Source organism: Pieris brassicae, chromosome 5, assembly GCF_905147105.1.
Source record: "Pieris brassicae chromosome 5, ilPieBrab1.1, whole genome shotgun sequence".
Lineage (NCBI taxonomy): Eukaryota > Metazoa > Arthropoda > Insecta > Lepidoptera > Pieridae > Pieris > Pieris brassicae.
In genome coordinates this window covers 8,560,540-8,578,598 of record NC_059669.1, presented here as the reverse complement: position 1 = coordinate 8,578,598, position 18,059 = coordinate 8,560,540, and the positions used below count along the sequence as shown (strand labels likewise).

At 33.3% G+C, this 18,059-nt stretch overlaps 1 protein-coding gene across 4 annotated transcripts in view; it reads left to right on the top strand.

The window, feature by feature from the left end:
• The first annotated feature begins 23 nt into the window (after positions 1 to 23).
• Positions 24 to 18,059, top strand: part of LOC123709307 (sarcolemmal membrane-associated protein) — a 23,297-nt gene continuing 5,261 nt past the window's right edge. Inside the window, exons 1-12 of one of the 4 annotated variants that reach the window (XM_045660530.1) lie at positions 24 to 76; positions 361 to 675; positions 2,375 to 2,491; positions 8,876 to 9,010; positions 10,009 to 10,113; positions 10,675 to 10,893; positions 11,414 to 11,563; positions 13,960 to 14,061; positions 15,009 to 15,158; positions 15,782 to 15,875; positions 16,513 to 16,608; positions 17,600 to 17,730. In XM_045660530.1, the coding sequence (XP_045516486.1) occupies positions 454 to 675; positions 2,375 to 2,491; positions 8,876 to 9,010; positions 10,009 to 10,113; positions 10,675 to 10,893; positions 11,414 to 11,563; positions 13,960 to 14,061; positions 15,009 to 15,158; positions 15,782 to 15,875; positions 16,513 to 16,608; positions 17,600 to 17,730 (1,521 nt within the window). In that variant the 5' untranslated portion in view covers positions 24 to 76; positions 361 to 453. Of the gene's footprint in view, positions 293 to 360; positions 676 to 2,374; positions 2,492 to 8,875; positions 9,011 to 10,008; positions 10,114 to 10,674; positions 10,894 to 11,413; positions 11,564 to 13,959; positions 14,062 to 15,008; positions 15,159 to 15,781; positions 15,876 to 16,512; positions 16,609 to 17,599; positions 17,731 to 18,059 lie in introns of all 4 variants that reach the window. The other 3 variants (XM_045660529.1, XM_045660528.1, XM_045660531.1) reach the window with 3 other exon arrangements.

Genomic DNA, 18,059 nt, shown 5'->3' with positions numbered 1-18,059 from the left:
GATCAACCAATGACGAATTACAACCAAGTACCAACCCAACTCAACAAAACAAATGTCCGATTTCTTCACCCATTTCGTAAGTTCTCCGAACGATTTATTTTTTAATCAAGACTTAACGCCGTTTAAGTATTAAATTTAGTTGTATTAGAAGCCAAAAAGCGGTTCAAAGGTTAAAAGTAATGTAAAAATGTAAGATGTTATGTTTATTTATTGAATATTCTGTGGATTGCAAATAAGTAGTAATTGACTAGTGTACGAAAGGAATCAAGTTTCATATTTTCTAAATCGTAAAGTAGGTATACTAGTTTGTTTTGTTAGATCCGTGGCTTGATATTTCTATTATGTGATTTTTTCTTCAAGATGGCAGTGAATAATATCCACCTTTCACCAATTGGCCAGTGGTTATATCTTTCAAATACGATGTGTTTCTCGTTACGTTCGTGGGAACACTAAATGCTAACTTTGAAGGATAGCTGTAGGATGGTGATAGCAAGAAATAAGAAATTGAAACCACAAATGACGGCTACTGTAAAGAATATGGACTATACTTGGACAGCTGGGTCAGAGGCCCCAACTAACAACCAGGATGTGGGTGTCCCTCGGGCGGTCTTTATTCCCCACACGAACTCCCTACCATTTGAAGAAAGGCGAGTCACACTAGAGGAACCAGTCAAGGTAATTCAAGGGAAGTTTCAAAACCAAAATTGTTTTGGAGATGTTCTAATTTTAATTTTAATCAGGTCCACAATTGCGTATTCTCAAATTAACTTGATGACATTATATTTAAATAATTGTCAAATGTACTTTTAACAATAATGTACTAGTCTTAGGAGATGCATCCTAAAGGTCTTTTGGCTCAGCCTAATTTATTTTGGCATTCACCAAAAAACCATGTAATAGAATTTTGTTTTAAATCGATTTTAACAAAATTAAACTTATAAAGTAAGTTGATTTACAAATAAGTGCAAAATATATTGATATAATTTAATCATTATGTCTTGTAAAATATTTTTATAAGATATACTAATGACATTTACATCTTGAAGAGGAGATTGAAAGTTACAAAAGGCATGTCGATGTTGTTATAATTGCTTGTGTGTTAATTAATAAAATGATTTTATCTAAGTAACTATCGCCATGAAGCATATAGTTTAAAGTAAATACTTAATAAAGATTAAACTTGTCTAACTAATCTGATAAGACCTTTGTAAGTGGACATGTATATACATAATGGTATTTGGCAGATAGATTGTATCTCGCTTTGATCAGGGCAACATCTTATGTTGCCATTAGGCAAGACATGTCTTATCTGTTTGTAACATTACTGTAGTATTGTCTGATAGTTTAGTGAATCTATCATCTTGTTTGGACACCATACATCTACACTGCTTGTATGTATTTTGTAAACCAAAAACTAAGACAAAATAGTGAACATTAACTGATAAAAGACTCAATGTTTTTAGTATTTATGCCAAAGTTGACTATAGAATACCATAATATTACTTGAATCACATGTACACACAGTAATTTGACCAGAATTATTTTGCATCTCTAGCTGGTTCAAAGCTTGCCTTATTTATAAAACTACATTGTTCTTCCCTAGTCCTCAAATTTTTTTTGGTATTTCTAGGTTCTTACATTACCAAGATTGTTGCAAGAATGTACTCGCTATACATAATCAATTATTATATCTTGGTTTGATTTCAAATTAACATACAACTTTACAACAATTTCTAACAATCTCATTTAGTATGCCTAGTATGCAAAAATATTTTTGTATACCTTTCACTGTAGTACCGAGAGAATTGATAGTCCCTTGGTAGTATAAACAATACATTTTGGGTCTAGCCAATCATATTTTATACTTCCTGTATGTAAAATATGATAAGATTAACTTCCGTCGCAAGCGCAGCAGATGTGAAGCTAGGAATAGCACCATTTAATCTTGTTAAATTTAATTGCCAATGTACAATTGTAGCGTCTCGAGTGCGTTGGGTCATACTGATTGACTCAAGAATGGCTGGACGCGCGCTTGTCATACGAAATGACTTTATAGATAAATGCAAACGGAACTTAAGTAGTGCACTTGCAATGTTTTATAATGTATACAAGACAATTTACTTATGCTACATGAACAAACATTTCATATCATGTAATCCATTTTTTAAGAAATGGCAAGGAAGTAGCGAGAAATCAGTTATATCTTTGGTTTTTACCGTGGGTTTATTAATTTGTTACTCAACTTGGATCTATTGGAGCCATTAACTTGACTGTTATACCAGTCGGCAACATGACACGATCCATCAATTGAATGAAATTAAAAATATTCGAACTGTTAAGAGACATAAACAAGGATGCTGATGTTATGTTTCAGATCGGAAGATATGTGTATCGTGGTTCACCTTGCCAGACAAATACAATATTCGACTGTCGAGTGCTCTCTCGTCACCATGCGACACTCTACTACGATAAAGGGCATTTTTATCTTGTGGTAAGTTTCATAATTAAACTAAGTAAAATAACAATATGAATCCTACTTCAATTTGAGAAGTCTTAGTATCTGGATGTTTTTAATGCCTGAAAGTATAAAGGGTTGAGCCACTGAGAGCGTAAGGGTGCACCGTGTTACTTGACACGGCAGCTTAGTCTAATACTGCGTCGTAACTTCGTACGAAACAAAACACGTCTGTTAATTTATAATTTGGAACGCATATTGAAAGTGCATATATTTTAGGACGGGCCGCCATTTGCAATATAAAATATTGTTCGTGAATATCATTAATGATAGGCTGCCTTTTGTTGAAAACAATCTAAATAAGTATATCTAAAACAGCCTTGTTTATGCATAAATTAATTTGTTTCTGTGGGAGGTGGTGGACACATATCGATGTCCAAAAATGAATACTTTAAATATATAATGGAAACTTTTTCACTTTACCTTTTCGGAATAGGTATTATTATTATTTATCGAGGTTGTTTATACTCTCAACTATGCCTAATCAAAAGTGCATATACATATGCGGAAATATTTCTGCCTCATAGTAATTTAGGGATATACCATTTACGGAGAAACATTTACTTCTTTTCAAAGGCTCACCTAATCGCCTTTGAAGATAAACAGACACGTACCTGCCTCTTAACTCTTATTTACTGTGTCGAGTTAACTTTTGGCACGCGCAAATCGTGAAAACAGGAACCATTATGCTTTATAAATATGAGTAGAGATGAGTGTTCTGATTCAACTCGGCAATATTTATAACAACTGTTTAATTCTTTGAGTATTTTATTTTAATAATTTTAATTAGTATCTGCAACTCTTAATATATTTTGGTTGTAGTTTTAATATACAATATTTATATATTGTATCATCTAATATATTCGTGTCATTGTGATTATGGTACCAAGTTTGATAATGTATGATAATTTCGCTAGATGAGTTTACGGGAGTAGAACCGCACCTGCTATTGTTGTTACGCTATAATATGTACTTATAAAGAGGAAAACTTAGTGTGTATGTACGAAGTAATCTACTGAAACGACATTTTCAATATTGTAGAAATATTATTTCTAGGTGTAGGTACAAATGAGATTTGATTTGTTATTTATTTAAAGGTCCCGTGGATTAAAGCGTGTTTTGTCATGGAGTTTGACTCGCGAATCCTTTCTTTTAATAATTTGAATGGCTGTGTTTCTTATTCCTCTGCTATTGAAACCCGTGATACGAAAATATTTAGCCCATTTTTCCTGTCAAAGCAAGACTTGTAAAATTTCGTTGCATTATAATGAAAAATAAATAATTAGGAGAGTAACGAAGCAATCTCATAGTTTTCCTTAACAAATTTATAGATTATTCAGATTTTTTTGTTATCTATTATACGTTTGGTCTGGTAATGCATTTGTCTATTTGAATAAAACTCCGTATGTTTTCAAAAGTGTACGATAAAGTTAAATATCAACAAGAATGGTACGTTATCTATTCAACGCACGGATTCCTATAGAATAGCGCATCTTTTGTGGTCATATTACTAGAGTTCCTCGATCTTTACACAGTGTTTACATGTATTGTGAACAAAAGCATGTGACGAAAACGCCCACCCGTGTGTGTGAATGGGTACAGACAGCAACGGTTTTGTTATAGAGAAATTTATCGTATTGTGATTAATTTGAGCAATAGCTCAGTACCCTAGTTAAACGTAACAATTGTCATTTTGAATACACTTAATTGGTAATGAAAATGTTTCCTTTAACGATATTCGATTGTTTTGGTTTAAATCTATTTTGCTGACGGTACGCTGACACTTATGAATGGAAATGTGCCGACTCTCACTGACGCCCACAAAAGATTTCGACCACAGCCTCTTTATTCAGGCTTCTAAGAGCTTATGTAACAAGTGGCAACTAATGAGTTCTATACGAAACTATTATTTATTTGTATCTTAGTATACTCGCTAATTAAATTATTTATATAACTCGGCGAGAGGTGTCTTCTTAAACACGGTTTCTGCTTCCCGGAAAGCATTATTAAAGTTGAATCTATTTAATAAATACTTTATATTGGCTAAAGTTTTTCCTAATTCCAATTTGTACCATGCATTGAATTAGTTTTAGTGCATTTGTCGTAAGTCGTAAACAGTAAGAAAATAATAGATCACGAAAACAGTGTTCCCTTAATAGAAACTGTTAGTAGTGTTTTTGGACACTTTCTTATATTAAATACCTGAATTAGGTTAAATCGTAATGTTCAAGGATGTATCAGTTTAGAGAATTTAAAAATTGAATCTCGTTAAATCACACGGAAATAAAATAGTTTACCCTTTGCCCCAATGTCGACAGACGATAGTTTACAATATAATTCAAGATTTAAAATCATATCGCTTTTAATATCTAGTATAATGTATATGTCACCGGAATATAACAAAATCCGCAAACTTAAACTTTCGTAGGATTCTAAACGAGAGATAATTTGTATTGTTTTACGGTTTTATATTCGTAAATTGAAAAACTTACCAAACACCTAAAATATTAAGTAAGCGATAACCAAACGGCATGTGCGCTCTTATTGGTCACTAACCTAAGCGTAGAATCATACGAATGGATATCCGTTAGTTTATAAATTTATCACGAGACGTAGCAATTTGATAAGTTTTCGAAAATGTGAACGTAAAATAATACAAATTATCTCTCTCTAAACTTGCGGATTTTGTTTTATTCCGGTGACATATACATTATTATGTAGCTTCAGAAGCACTAGTAAATAAAAATAATATAAATCAGTTCACTGAATGTGCCCTCATTACGAATGCACAAAGCATTTACCAGTGTCATATCAAATGCGTTTTAGCCTTACGAGAGTTGATTTACAATAGGCAATGTGTTTATTATTTCGTAAAATATAAATTGGTATGTATTTCTTAATATACGTACTGACGAACAATCTTTAACAGTTGTATGCATGGTTTTAGATATATTAGGAAAGGAATTTTAATACTAGAGGGGACAAACAGGCAGGAGGCTCTTCTGTTTTTCAGTGATACCACCCATGGACACTCAATTCCAGAGGGCTCGCGAGTGCTTTGCCAGCTGTTAAGCGTGGTAGGAATTGGTTCGGAAATAGTTCAGTAGGCAGCCCTTCCAGTTCCACGTAACGATAGCTTTATGGAATTGGTCTAAGGCTTGTATTTCTAGATAACTCGTAATAGTAACGATAACTTGGAGACTGCCTAGCGTTGCATTTCTTAAAGAATATATTGTATAAACCTTGAGAATTGATTTACGTTTGGATAATCGTTGCCGGCCTCCTTAACAAATAAATAGAATAAATATTTAACAAGGAAACAATTTGTTTATGGTGGTATGTTTCCATCGAACCCTCAAACGGTTTGTATCCAATGTAATGTCGTTCCCTCAATTAACCCTTTGTTTGACTATTAGAACCCCCTTTTGGAACTAGCTGACGCCAGCGAATTTGTTTACGTAGCCAGAATACGTATGGGGTAACATGTTATATTTAAAACACAAACACATAATTTTGTGTTTATTTTGGTAGTGCGACAGAAGTATAACGGCCTTAAAAGTCCGCCGACGCACTTGCGAGGCCTCTAGCAATGCGAGTAATTATGGGCGGCGGTATCACTTAACAACATATGAGCCCACCCGTTTGCCTTCTGTTATATATAAAAAATATAGAATATTCCCTCCTAAGAAAGCCATCCTTATCAACGACAAAACCACGTTTATTATATACATATATGGTCCTATTAAGGTTCGTAATCAGTCTCAAATTTATTCACGATTATTGTCTCTACGTGACACGACACGTTTCCTTCAAGAAAAGAGCGTACAAATTCTTAAAAGGCCGGCAACGCACTCGCGAGCCCTCTGGCATTGAGAGTGTCCATGGGCGGCGGTATCACTTAACATCAGGTGAGCCTCCTGCCCGTTTGCCCCCTATTTTATAAAAAAAAACGAGAGAGATAGGGACAAAACATTCATTAGCTATTTCACGCTTATGGCTGTCATAAGTTATCAATACGAAATCAAATTTGCATTTATAAGTTAGAAGTCAGAAAATCTAATGTTTCCTTGAAATATGTTTATAAAATCGCAGCGGAACGAATGGCGCCGTGCAAATCCTTGAATGGAACATTAGCGTAGCCTAATTGTCCAAATTAGCACATTCAACTCCTAATTAGTTTCTGTAGCTAGTACCTGAACAGTATTACATAATGTTATGACTACGTTGTCATTATTTTTACCAGCCTAGTCGCGGTGGTCTATAACGTATCGGATTTCAAATAAAGAATAACAATATTGATAGTTTTTATTAAAAAAAATCAGTGGTGCTACAATTTTTTAGGTCTCCACCTCAGATTTCTGTATCTGTTTCATGATAATTTGTTAATCTAATCGGCAAGTAGGTGATCAGCCTCCTGTGCCTGACACACGCAGTCTGCTTTTTGGGTCTAAGGCAAGCGGGATTCCTCACGATGTTTTCCTTCACTGTTCGAGCGAATGAAATAGAAAGTCCATTGGTGCACAACAGGGGGTTGAATCTACGACCTCAGTCAGTACTGCGACAAGTCTAAGTAAAATATATCGTTTTGTAAGGTTTGCATAGTAATGTTATCATTAATACCTTAGCAGTAATATTAGTAATAAAAATTAACTCTTTTGATTTTCAAGATTAAGTCAATTCTTAAATTTCTAATAAATTACACGAATTTATTACTAATAATTATCAGTACTAAATAATAACTTGAAGAAATTAATTTGTAAGAATCCCTTCCCAATATTAACACGTTATTAATATTGACTATTGCGCTCTTGTTCAATTGTTCTCCAAAACTGTTAAACCGCATTTGCCGAGCTGATGAAATAATGGAATCAAAAGAATTGTTTATAATTACATGCCTTAATTTGTTGAAGGGTCCAACAGTTAATCAATAAAAACTGTCTGTTACCATATACCACATAACTTGCCAATTCGAAACAGGTTTAACATCCTTTTAATTGACGTAAATGTATACGCGAGCTGTGTGCTTTGTAGAGGCCTCATTGTGAACCTTGCGGTTAAACAGCTGATGCTTGACGACTTGTAAGATTCTTGTTTATATGAATTTGTTTGTATTACCTTGCTTTCTAGCAAATTTTAAGTTCACAAGTTTGTTGACATATTAATCATACTTAGAGATTCTCATCGCAATATTCTTTAGATATTTATTACGTAGAATAAGATGCGCGCAGAAGAGTAAGATAAGTATTATATTTTTGTTGATCAGGAAAGTTGAGGAGTTCACTTAGGGGTTTTTATAGCATATAGCAAACGAACTTACAGGACGCCTAAAAAGAGCAGTTATCACAGGCCATGGGCACTTATTTGGGTGCAGCAACGCCTTTTATTAAGTTTAAACAAATACTAAAATTATGCTTAAATTTGACATACGGGCGTCTTACTTAGTGGTATGTCTCGACTCGGAATCTTACCCCTAGACGCGATTCTGTGTCAAAGCCGATTAAACAATTGGTTAATAGAAAAATAATTTCATAAATTTCCACGAAATTTATTCACTAAGAGATATCCGCTAAGATTAACGTGTAACATTTATAAGCGGGCCCAAGTGGTATTTCTAAATATAGGATTTAATTGTTATCCAAAACTCGCGATTCGCGTACAGCAGACTAAAATGAAGATTAACATTTCAATCTTCAATCAAATTAAATCGCTTCAGTGGACTTTGCTTCAGGTCTTCGATTACAATCTTATTACAAGTATAGCTTAAAATATAATAACAGGTAGTGTAAATAATCTGACTATTATTATTCAATTTTACGTCGACTCTTGAGACCATTAAATAAACATAACCTTTAAAGATCAATGAACACTGGAACGGTATAATTACATAATTCTGAATCAGTTACTTATAAAGTGTAAGGACAATGATTCATTACATCTTAATAAACCAAGTGATAATACAGTCAAAGTCTGTTACGACATCGAAGGGACTACTCATATTTGGTAGTAAAAACCGATAGTCGTATCAGCCGATGACGTTAAGCACCTACTACAATAGAATTCAGCCGGTACCAATGATTTTGGTCAATATAACTGTAATGTTTTTCTAAACGATGTCGTCGTAAACGGTTTTGACTGTATTTATATTGGTATGAGTTGGATTAAACAAGGATCTATTCCAGGGCCCAGATGTTTCTGTAAATGTATTAATGAAAGAATTAACAAGTGATTTTTGTATTCTATTTCTGCGTTAGTGCATTGATCATCTTCATGTAATCAGATAATCCTTCATTATGATATAATTATAGAAACGTATATCGATTAAGAGAGCACAAGTTTTCTTATAAAAATATGATTTTTCAGGACAATCAGAGCAGTAATGGAACGTACATCAACAACAACAGATGCTCAGTGGTTAAAGACCCGCATGAGGTATTTTCAGGAGATGTGGTTCAATTCGGTATACCGGTCGTTGAAAATACTGCCAACTCAGAGAAGGTGAGTTTATAAGCTCAAGAGCTAAGTTTTATGATTACTGTATTATTTGAATTAATGTTACAAAAAATAAGGTTCTAATATTGAATGGTTATGTAAAAAAATGCATAAAATTATGAACTTCTATTTTTTTAAATTTGTATTTGGATGTTTGTTGGTAAATTATTTTCCTCCTTAAACGCTACTACGGCCATAGTATACCTAACTTAAATTTTTGCCGCTATCATTACTATGTATTATGATAACAATTGTATAAGAAATACTACATTGCAATAGTAAACTAATAAATTTGAATAAAAAATACACATTCAAATTTTAATAACATTTCCTTATAAAAACCAAGCACGGCGGTCTTTGTTATTGAACACAGTTTTACTAACTTGGTGTCTTAGCCCTTTGAAAACATACACAAACGGACAATTAGACCATACTTTTATTATAAAAAGAGGTCTGTTTGTTTCTATTTCCAATAGATCCCGTAACATACATCGCAACGCAAGCTTTGTAAGCTATTAGTTATTTGTATCCTTTACTGTGTTAATCTATTCGAGTCAGGAAGTTTTGGGTTGTATTTTTAGCCGCTTAGTGCGTTAGTTATGTCTAATATGACTTGCCTAAAGGGAAAGAATCATAAACGAAAGACGAAAGGTCAGGCATTTTATTTGATAGTACATATAGCATCTAATATTACCGAAATGATACGTTCAATATTTCAGTTGGAAACCTCACAAATCAGAACCGTGAATATTTATACATGTGATTTCATATTTCGTTTTACGCTCTTAGTGTTTTCGTAGTTCGTAGCTACGTGGTTTGGTTCAAAAATTAAGCTTTGTATAACATTAAAAATCTTTTAGACTCATGTCAAAGTTTCCTTAGAGTACATGTTACTTACATAACACTTTTGTTTACGCGAACCAATGTCAAGGCAAATCAGCCCTTGACCTTGACGAGGAAGTCAAAAGTATTTTCTACACAATATATTAAATATTATTTTTCAGAACACATTTCCTCCGGTGGTAGCGATGCTGATGCTTTATCATCCAGATGGCACAGAGGCGAAACTCCATCTCAATGAATTATATCAACTCAATAATTATGTTCAAGTAAGTTAATCTTACTTAACGGAGAATGGGCTAGGCACATTTTTGCATCTCTGACATCGTAATATTACTTTTCATAGGAAAGACTTTACTTAAGTGATAGTTTAGCAAAACCAGTTCGTGAAGCCATAGTTTTTATTTATAATTTAGTTAGCTAATTGTGACTTCATATGCCAAAAACTTATTGGATTTTACATTGGAGTCCTTATACCTGAATTACGACTCTGAACTTTACTATGCTGACTAACAAACTGTTCGAAGTTAAAGTATGTTAGGTTTCGTAAAATGTTTATCTGTGTCAGGGCAAAAAACCTTTACTTTATACATTAATATTGTATGCAATGTTTTCCTTTAAAGAAAATGACAAAGATTTCTATAGTTTTTACGAATACACCGAAACATGTAATCTAGATGCTTAAAGTCGATTACAAGTACAATAATAATATTAAATCCTTCAAATGTTATCTACCAAATGTCAGTATACAATTAATATAATAGTTATAAATTTATAACGTAATTCATTTATTAAGGACCCATGTATGAATGAATGACTTTTGATTACAGGAAGCAATACAACGCGAAGCGTCACTCGAAAGTCGTCTACGTACGTTACGCGAGTGCGTGGAACGTACACGGGCTGAAGCGCAGGCCGCTTGGGAGCTTTTCGTTGGTGAGCAGCGCCTGCTCATGCGAGTGCATACGCTGGAGTCGATGCTCGCCGCGGGCAAACACCCTGATACGCAGCATGTCGCTCAATTGCTTACTGATAAGAAGAACTATCAGGTATAAATATTGATGTAATAATTTTACACAGGGGAATTAATGTATGAGTCTGTGTTATTTATAAAAATTACGCACGGAAGTTAATTCTATACAAAGTAACTCATTCTGTGGTTGAACTCGAAAGTTAAGGGCTTACAAGTATTTTGTTATTGACGTTCGCAATTATATCTCTTCTTATATGAAGGAATTATCGTACACAATGTAAATCACGTCATCAAAGTAAGGTGTTCTTTAAAATATGTGTGATAAACCAATTTAAAGTAAATATCTTTTAAATTTTAACTTACTTTTTTGTATAATTATAACACACTCTTCTGTCGTGTGACCTTCTTTTTGCGTTTGCTTACCTACTGTCATAATTTTTTTACCCGCCACACCATTGCACTAAACACTTAATTAATTCAAATGAATTTATAAGTCTTTTAAATTTTACACTTCTTTTCATTTGTTGATTTTTTAAGAATGCATTTCTAATTCTTCCAAGGACGATTCTTATTTTGTCAATACACTTAATTTACAGGAAGTGGCGTTAGAAAGTCTGAGAACAGCCCATGAGCAGAGATTAGCGCTGGAAGAAAGTCTCGAAAGGCGCAGTAGAGAAGCGGCCGCGCTGCAGAAGCACAACTGCTCTTTGCGATTGGCTGCTAATAACGCTCTTGCTGAATTACAGGTTTGAAGAGTTTTGTAGAATATATTATAATAATAAGATTTTTTTTCAATTGAAGTCTATTCAATATTAATGTTTTGTTTATATGAAATAATACTAAGTTTTATATTTTCTTTGACATCTTTGACAGATGCGCTTAGCTCCAGTAAATAATAATAAAAATAAAAGAAAAACATTAATTAGTGAGTATAGAAACAAACAAATTACTCTGCATATGAGCTTCAAATTTTTTTATTCATATTCTCAAGAACCTGCCAAAACACTTATCTAGGCACGATGGCGTCACACCAGTCTCTATGTCGTAACGTTAATTATTATTATTAAATTAAAAGTCTCCGACGAAATTTAACTCCCATGATAGTATGAAAATTAGATAATAATGTATTTAAAAAATTGAAAGCGCTAATAAAATGCATCATGAGCACACCCCACATACACACCCTAACTTTGACACCAACAACAAAACAGCCGAATTAGGTATTACTAGTTAAATGTATTAATTTTTTATTCTTTTCTAAGTTTCGTAAAATATAGAAACTTTTTGTATATATATTAATTATTCTATCTTTGGCTATGTCTTTAGTATACTTGTTTTTTGTTATAACGCACCTTGATTTCGAAACCGTTATTAAACAAAAGGACTAAATTTTACAGGAGAAAGAATTTACTATTTTTGCATCATTATTTATCTCTTTATAAAAAAAGTAAGTAACTTATCTGAGATATTTTTGAGATTATTTGTTAAATAGTCGGCTTCTTCTTAAGGTGTGCAGTTATATAATTTATTATTTTCTATGATTACATTTTTATAGGAATTTTAATTTTTATAGTAGCACTTTTGAAATCAGTAATTTTTCAGTTGTCTAAAGTTTGTTTAAAAACAGTGTTACTATATTCAATTATAAAGCCTATTATAATTTATTTTAAAATTATTATATGAACAGGTCAATTTAACAAAAAATCTAAATATTAAATTCAACAAAAAAAATTATTCTCCTAGCATTAAAGTTGTATAAAAATAAACTGTTACAAAACTAAAGACACACTTTATACATACGTAAATAATTTACATTAATGTCAAAATCTTCCGTAGCTAAAAAAATAGTAACTTTTTTTATAAACTTTTAAGTTTATAAGTTAATTTCTAATAAATAAATGCTAGGTGACAACTTGTTTAGTAAGGGTTTCGCTAATAACTATGTTTCAATTTTCAGTTTAATAACGTTTAAATTAAGCGCCGTCTACCAAAATACTGGGAAATTAAACAGTCATTGAACGAATTTTTTTTTAACCGAATTAAAGCTATTTTTATTATTATAAACTTATAAAATATTTTACATAAATTTAAATTTTTCCGAAGTTTCGCGGGCTTTACAGCGTGCGTGGTCACAGTGACTGAAGACAAAAGGTGTTGAATGACAAAAGTATCACAGCTGTAGAAAATCTGTATTTATTTATAGCTTTAATCCGGTTAAAAATTGTTTTCTTTCAATGTATAAAAGCTATGTTAACCAAAGACAATATTAAATAGACATGTCAAATTCCTTCTGTAGATTTTGACGATTTGAATAAAATGGCATTGATTGAATTTCGTTTAGTTACGGTTTCGAAATAAAGTTGCGATATATAATTTATGTTAGGTTGGGGATTACGAAATAAATAAACAGAGGTTGATACTATTATTTACAAGCATGCTACGTCACCTACGACCGGATTGTGTCACCTGACTCACGTATAAAAGCTAATATTGTTAATTATTTTTTTATAAATTTGTTACTACAACAGAAGTTATTTTACGCCATAACGGTTTTTAAATTGATTTATACATGTCGCAGTAAAGTAGTTAAATCAGAGAGTTAATTGAGTCTCTAGATAGTGAATTAAAAATCGATGTTCAATCAAGTCGCTATAGTTCCGTCAGACAAGTGAGTGAACGAAACGTTTAACGAGTTTCTTAAATGTTCCTAGGCAACAATACTACACTAACCTAACCATTTACAATAAAGCAAAACACGGAATGTCCAAGCTCTCAGTTCTTCACGATCACACCGAAATAACAATAACAAATGAAATAATCATGGTGGAGTCTTGTTTTACATTATTAATCAACACGCTGGCTTTCGGTCAGACAGATAGTTAAACGTTTTCGACGCTGCTTTATTAAAATCAAAATCCTAGCGACTTCGTTGAATATCGACATTTAATTAATTGTCTGCTAGATATTCAATTAACTCTCTGATTTATATACTTCACTGCGACATACATATTATGACTCAATAACACTGTATTTCTCATCCTGGTCATCATATTGGTAAATTTAAAAAATATTGTACATATTACGCGATGTAGGCCTTTTAATAATAATAAATGAATTTAAAAAATAATTATTTTATTTTCAGAAACTCGCAGCCCGATGTGATCGCAAGATGTGCGCAGCGCGACTCGCGATATCAACAGCTGAGGAAAGAGAAAACACGCTTCGGAAACGATTGCCGCTCAGCGTCAGTATTTTAATAATTTTTTTTTTATAGAACAGGGGGCAAACGGGCAGGAGGCTCACCTGATGTTAAGTGATACCGCCGCCCATGGACACTCAATGCCAGAGGTCTCGCGAGTGCGTTGCCGGCCTTTTAAGAATTTGTACGCTCTTTTCTTGAACACACAGTCGAATTGGTTCGGATATACTTCAGTGGGTAGTTGGTTCTACATAGTGGGAAAAACTGCCTTATATACGGATACGGATAGTATTTTGTATTCCTTCGACGTCCGATGTTGAAACTGAGCTGCAGGTATTGCGGGTATCCGAACAATTCCTCTGAACACTCTTCATGGTAAATGCGGTTGAAGAATCAAAATTAAATATCAATAGGAAGATTTATGCACCATGCTGGCCAATCGTTCCAATTTATTTTTGTTCTACGGAATTCAGCGGTTTAGCGCAAAATATGGCAAATGTCAAAAACGTATTGGATTATTTTACTTATGTTTACGAATACTAATTATGGAACTATCTAGAGTTCATGCTAGGGCTACATTGACCCAATTGCTTAAAGAAAAATTGTCAATCAAACAAATCCACTATAAGCGCCAGATTATCGCCTTATATGTTATAAACAACGTAATATTGTTTGTGGTTTATGTGACGCAGACACAGTGTTTGGCTTTAAATTAGTAGGATGACGTCATACTCCGAATCGCCCTGAGTTATTCCGGCCGCTAAGGATAAACAACTTCTCGATCTTAGCTATTGGAGCAGTTGCGTTAGACTGGTCGAAGACCTCCCCTTTAGGTCAGAGCGAGAACAGCACCTTCCTTATTACCATTAACCCGTTATTCCCATAGTGTCTCGCTAACCACCATTGCTGAAAGCGCTAAGAAACAAGTCATGTAATTAATTCGCGCCTGTATCAGTATATGTAATGTATGTATGTATAAATTTGTGTTCCAGTATTCCCTACAAAACGGTGAAGCCAAAATGCTAGTTCTGAGTACGGATAGCAATAAGCTTCAAGATAAACGCGCCACTACGCTGGAAGACGCCGTGCGAGCTTTACCGGATTATATCAAGCTTCTACTACCACATCCGCTTCTTAACAAGGTATAGATCTGTGTGCATGAATATGCAGAAGACACACGCCTTATATTTCTTCCTTGAGCACGACATGTCATCGTGATCTAATGAAATAAAATCAGTTGGAAAAACAATTGTTTTGACTGAAGAAAAGAAAATAGAAATAGAAAAGACCATAAAATGTTGATCCTTAAGATATAAAAATAGTCGAGTTTGTTCAAACATTGATAACTCGAGAACGGCTGAACCGATTTCCATGGTATTGGATCTATTCAAGTATTACGTAAGCAGATTTACTGAAATTTATCCCCTCCTTCCTCTTGTCAGAAAAAGTAAGCAATGCTCTAATAAATAATAAGAATCCTAAGAAATCCTAGAAAACGCATTTCGTTTTCAAGCATAGACTGTGTGTGGGTAATATGTGTAAAAAAAAGTTAATAATTTCTGGTGACATAATCACCAAATAATAAAATTAAAGACAACCTATAGTGCTTACGTAATACTTAAACAGCCCCATTTGGAAAATTTATCAAGATGTAAAATAACACAAATGACAAAATATTTAAGGGGTCTGTCAAATATTTTTTACAAAAACAAATATCCAACTCATTATTGCTTTATATGTATTAATTTTTTGAATGAATTTGCAGGTCGGAATAAAGGTGATAGCGGCGGAGTGCAACGGCGGGAAAGACGTTGATTTAATATTAAAGAAGAATGATTTTAACAATACTGAAAATAATGGTAAGACATCTTTTAACTTCTTGTACGTTCTTAATACCGTTTCTGATAGTATAGTATTTAGCAGTATGAAAAATAAAGTGTATTTAAGAGTAATTCATCTAAAATATTAAAAAGCGATGCAGAGAAAAATTGTTTGGAAATAATAATAATTATAAAAATGTGTGTTTTTGTTATTACAAGAAAGAAGTTAAACAAAAGGCATTTATTATCATACATATGAGAGAGAGATATGAATATGTAGCGTCAGGCCCTGACATTTCACACACAACAACAAATTCAATAGGTAAAGATTTCAAAGGCTACTCGGTGGTTACGCAACGTGTGCACCGGGCAGTGCCTGTTGTGCACGCGCTGCTTTATATAGGTTCTGTAGTGGGGATCGAGTGACACATCGTACGATCGTTCGACTAATCGCCCGTTGCACGTTGTTTTACAAAACATTGATAGTAGCGCCGTCAAATACAAATTATAGAATTATTACTATCATTGTTATCGTTATCATATGTTTTTTGTAATTAATGTCAAACTTTCGGAAAAGCGGAAATTCTCGATTTGGTTGGTTTAAGTATCATCCATTTTCTGTTACAATAGCCGTAATTCGTTTCGCTATTTTTTATGGTTTTATAATAATTTGCAGAAAAACAGCAAGAGGAAGAAAGTGTGGGCTCTAGTGGAGAGAAGTCATCGGAGTCCAATTCTGGTAGCGATGAAGAAAAGTCGCGGATTAATAATGGTATTTTCTATTTAGAATTTAATATGCTTTTGAGTTGATATCCTGAAAGTTTTTTGACATTAACCTATAAGAGAATGTTAGGATTTTGTACAAATTCAGATATGTTTATAATACATTTATTTATTAGTTACTAATAGACACACAACACTTAATTAAAACTACAAGTCCAAATTAATAACGCTTTTAGGTTTCAGTTAAAATATTCAATAGTTATAAATCATAATACTACTGTGCTCAACGCATATTCAATTTCACAAAAATTAAAAACTATAATTTAAAAAATCTTAAAATAGAAATTTGATATTTTAACACTTAGGGTTTGTAACTGTTTATATGCTCCAAGTGTTCGCCAAAATAATTTATGTATTTCTAATGAATATTTTTATCACTAAATTTTAAACAAATATATTTTTTACACTTTCGACTGACTTTCTCAAGTTTTCTTTCTTTGTCTTTGTCAAATTTTTTCATCAAGTTCAAAGCGTCACTATTTAAATTTTGTGACAAAAAAAAATTCAATGATATACCGAAATGAGGAAGCGTGGGACGCAATTACTTTGTGGTCACACCTGTCACCGAAAGTTTCGTCACGCCTGTCGTCAACTGAAAGTCTTCACTAGACATTTTCTTTTGCGATCTAGCGAACTGTGTAATCGACTCCCGGTTGGGGTTTTCCCTGGGAGATATGACCTCCAATTGTTTACACGGTGTGACATAGGCTCGGTTTTCCGCCCTATGCTATAAAAAAAAACTGATTTGGTCTGAAGTCCCTGCACATAGTCCCTTGATACTTAGCTCGTGACATCTGTCCCTGTGAAGTATATAAGTTATGGAATAGAAAATATAGCACTGTGCCTATATAATTTTTATCGCAGACATAACCAGTCTCAATAGAAATCTGCCGCTAAATAACTTATGAAAAAAAATTATGAAACAATTTTTAAATTTTAGCTAATATGAATGATGTCTTCTTCTTTGCCTATAATAATAGATATAGACAATGAGAAGGCAAACATTTCAGATGAAGAACCAGCCGATCCGGTTGCCGCTGACGGAGAGCTTCGGCCGGACAACAACGCAAACTCCACATTCAGCGATGGTGATGGAAAGGAGGAGTCGCCCGTGAGTGATTATTAATTAAACATAATATCCATTTTACAACTTCATTAATTAAGCTTTAAAAATTAACTGAAGTATTTCCAAACCAATTCGGCTTCGGTCCTTCAAGAAAAGAGCGTACTAATTTTTCGCGAGCCCTCTGGCATTGTCCATGGGCGGTGGTATAACTTAAGGAACTGCAATTATGGCGTTATCGAGAGTTGAGAGTTTAGGGAGTTCGTCGTTAAATCGGGGGACGTTACATGGAGTTCATACTGCTTTAGGGCTGCTGGTTCATATGCATGATGAAATGTCAATAGTCATCTATAATGTACACTTTTGAACGTTAATGA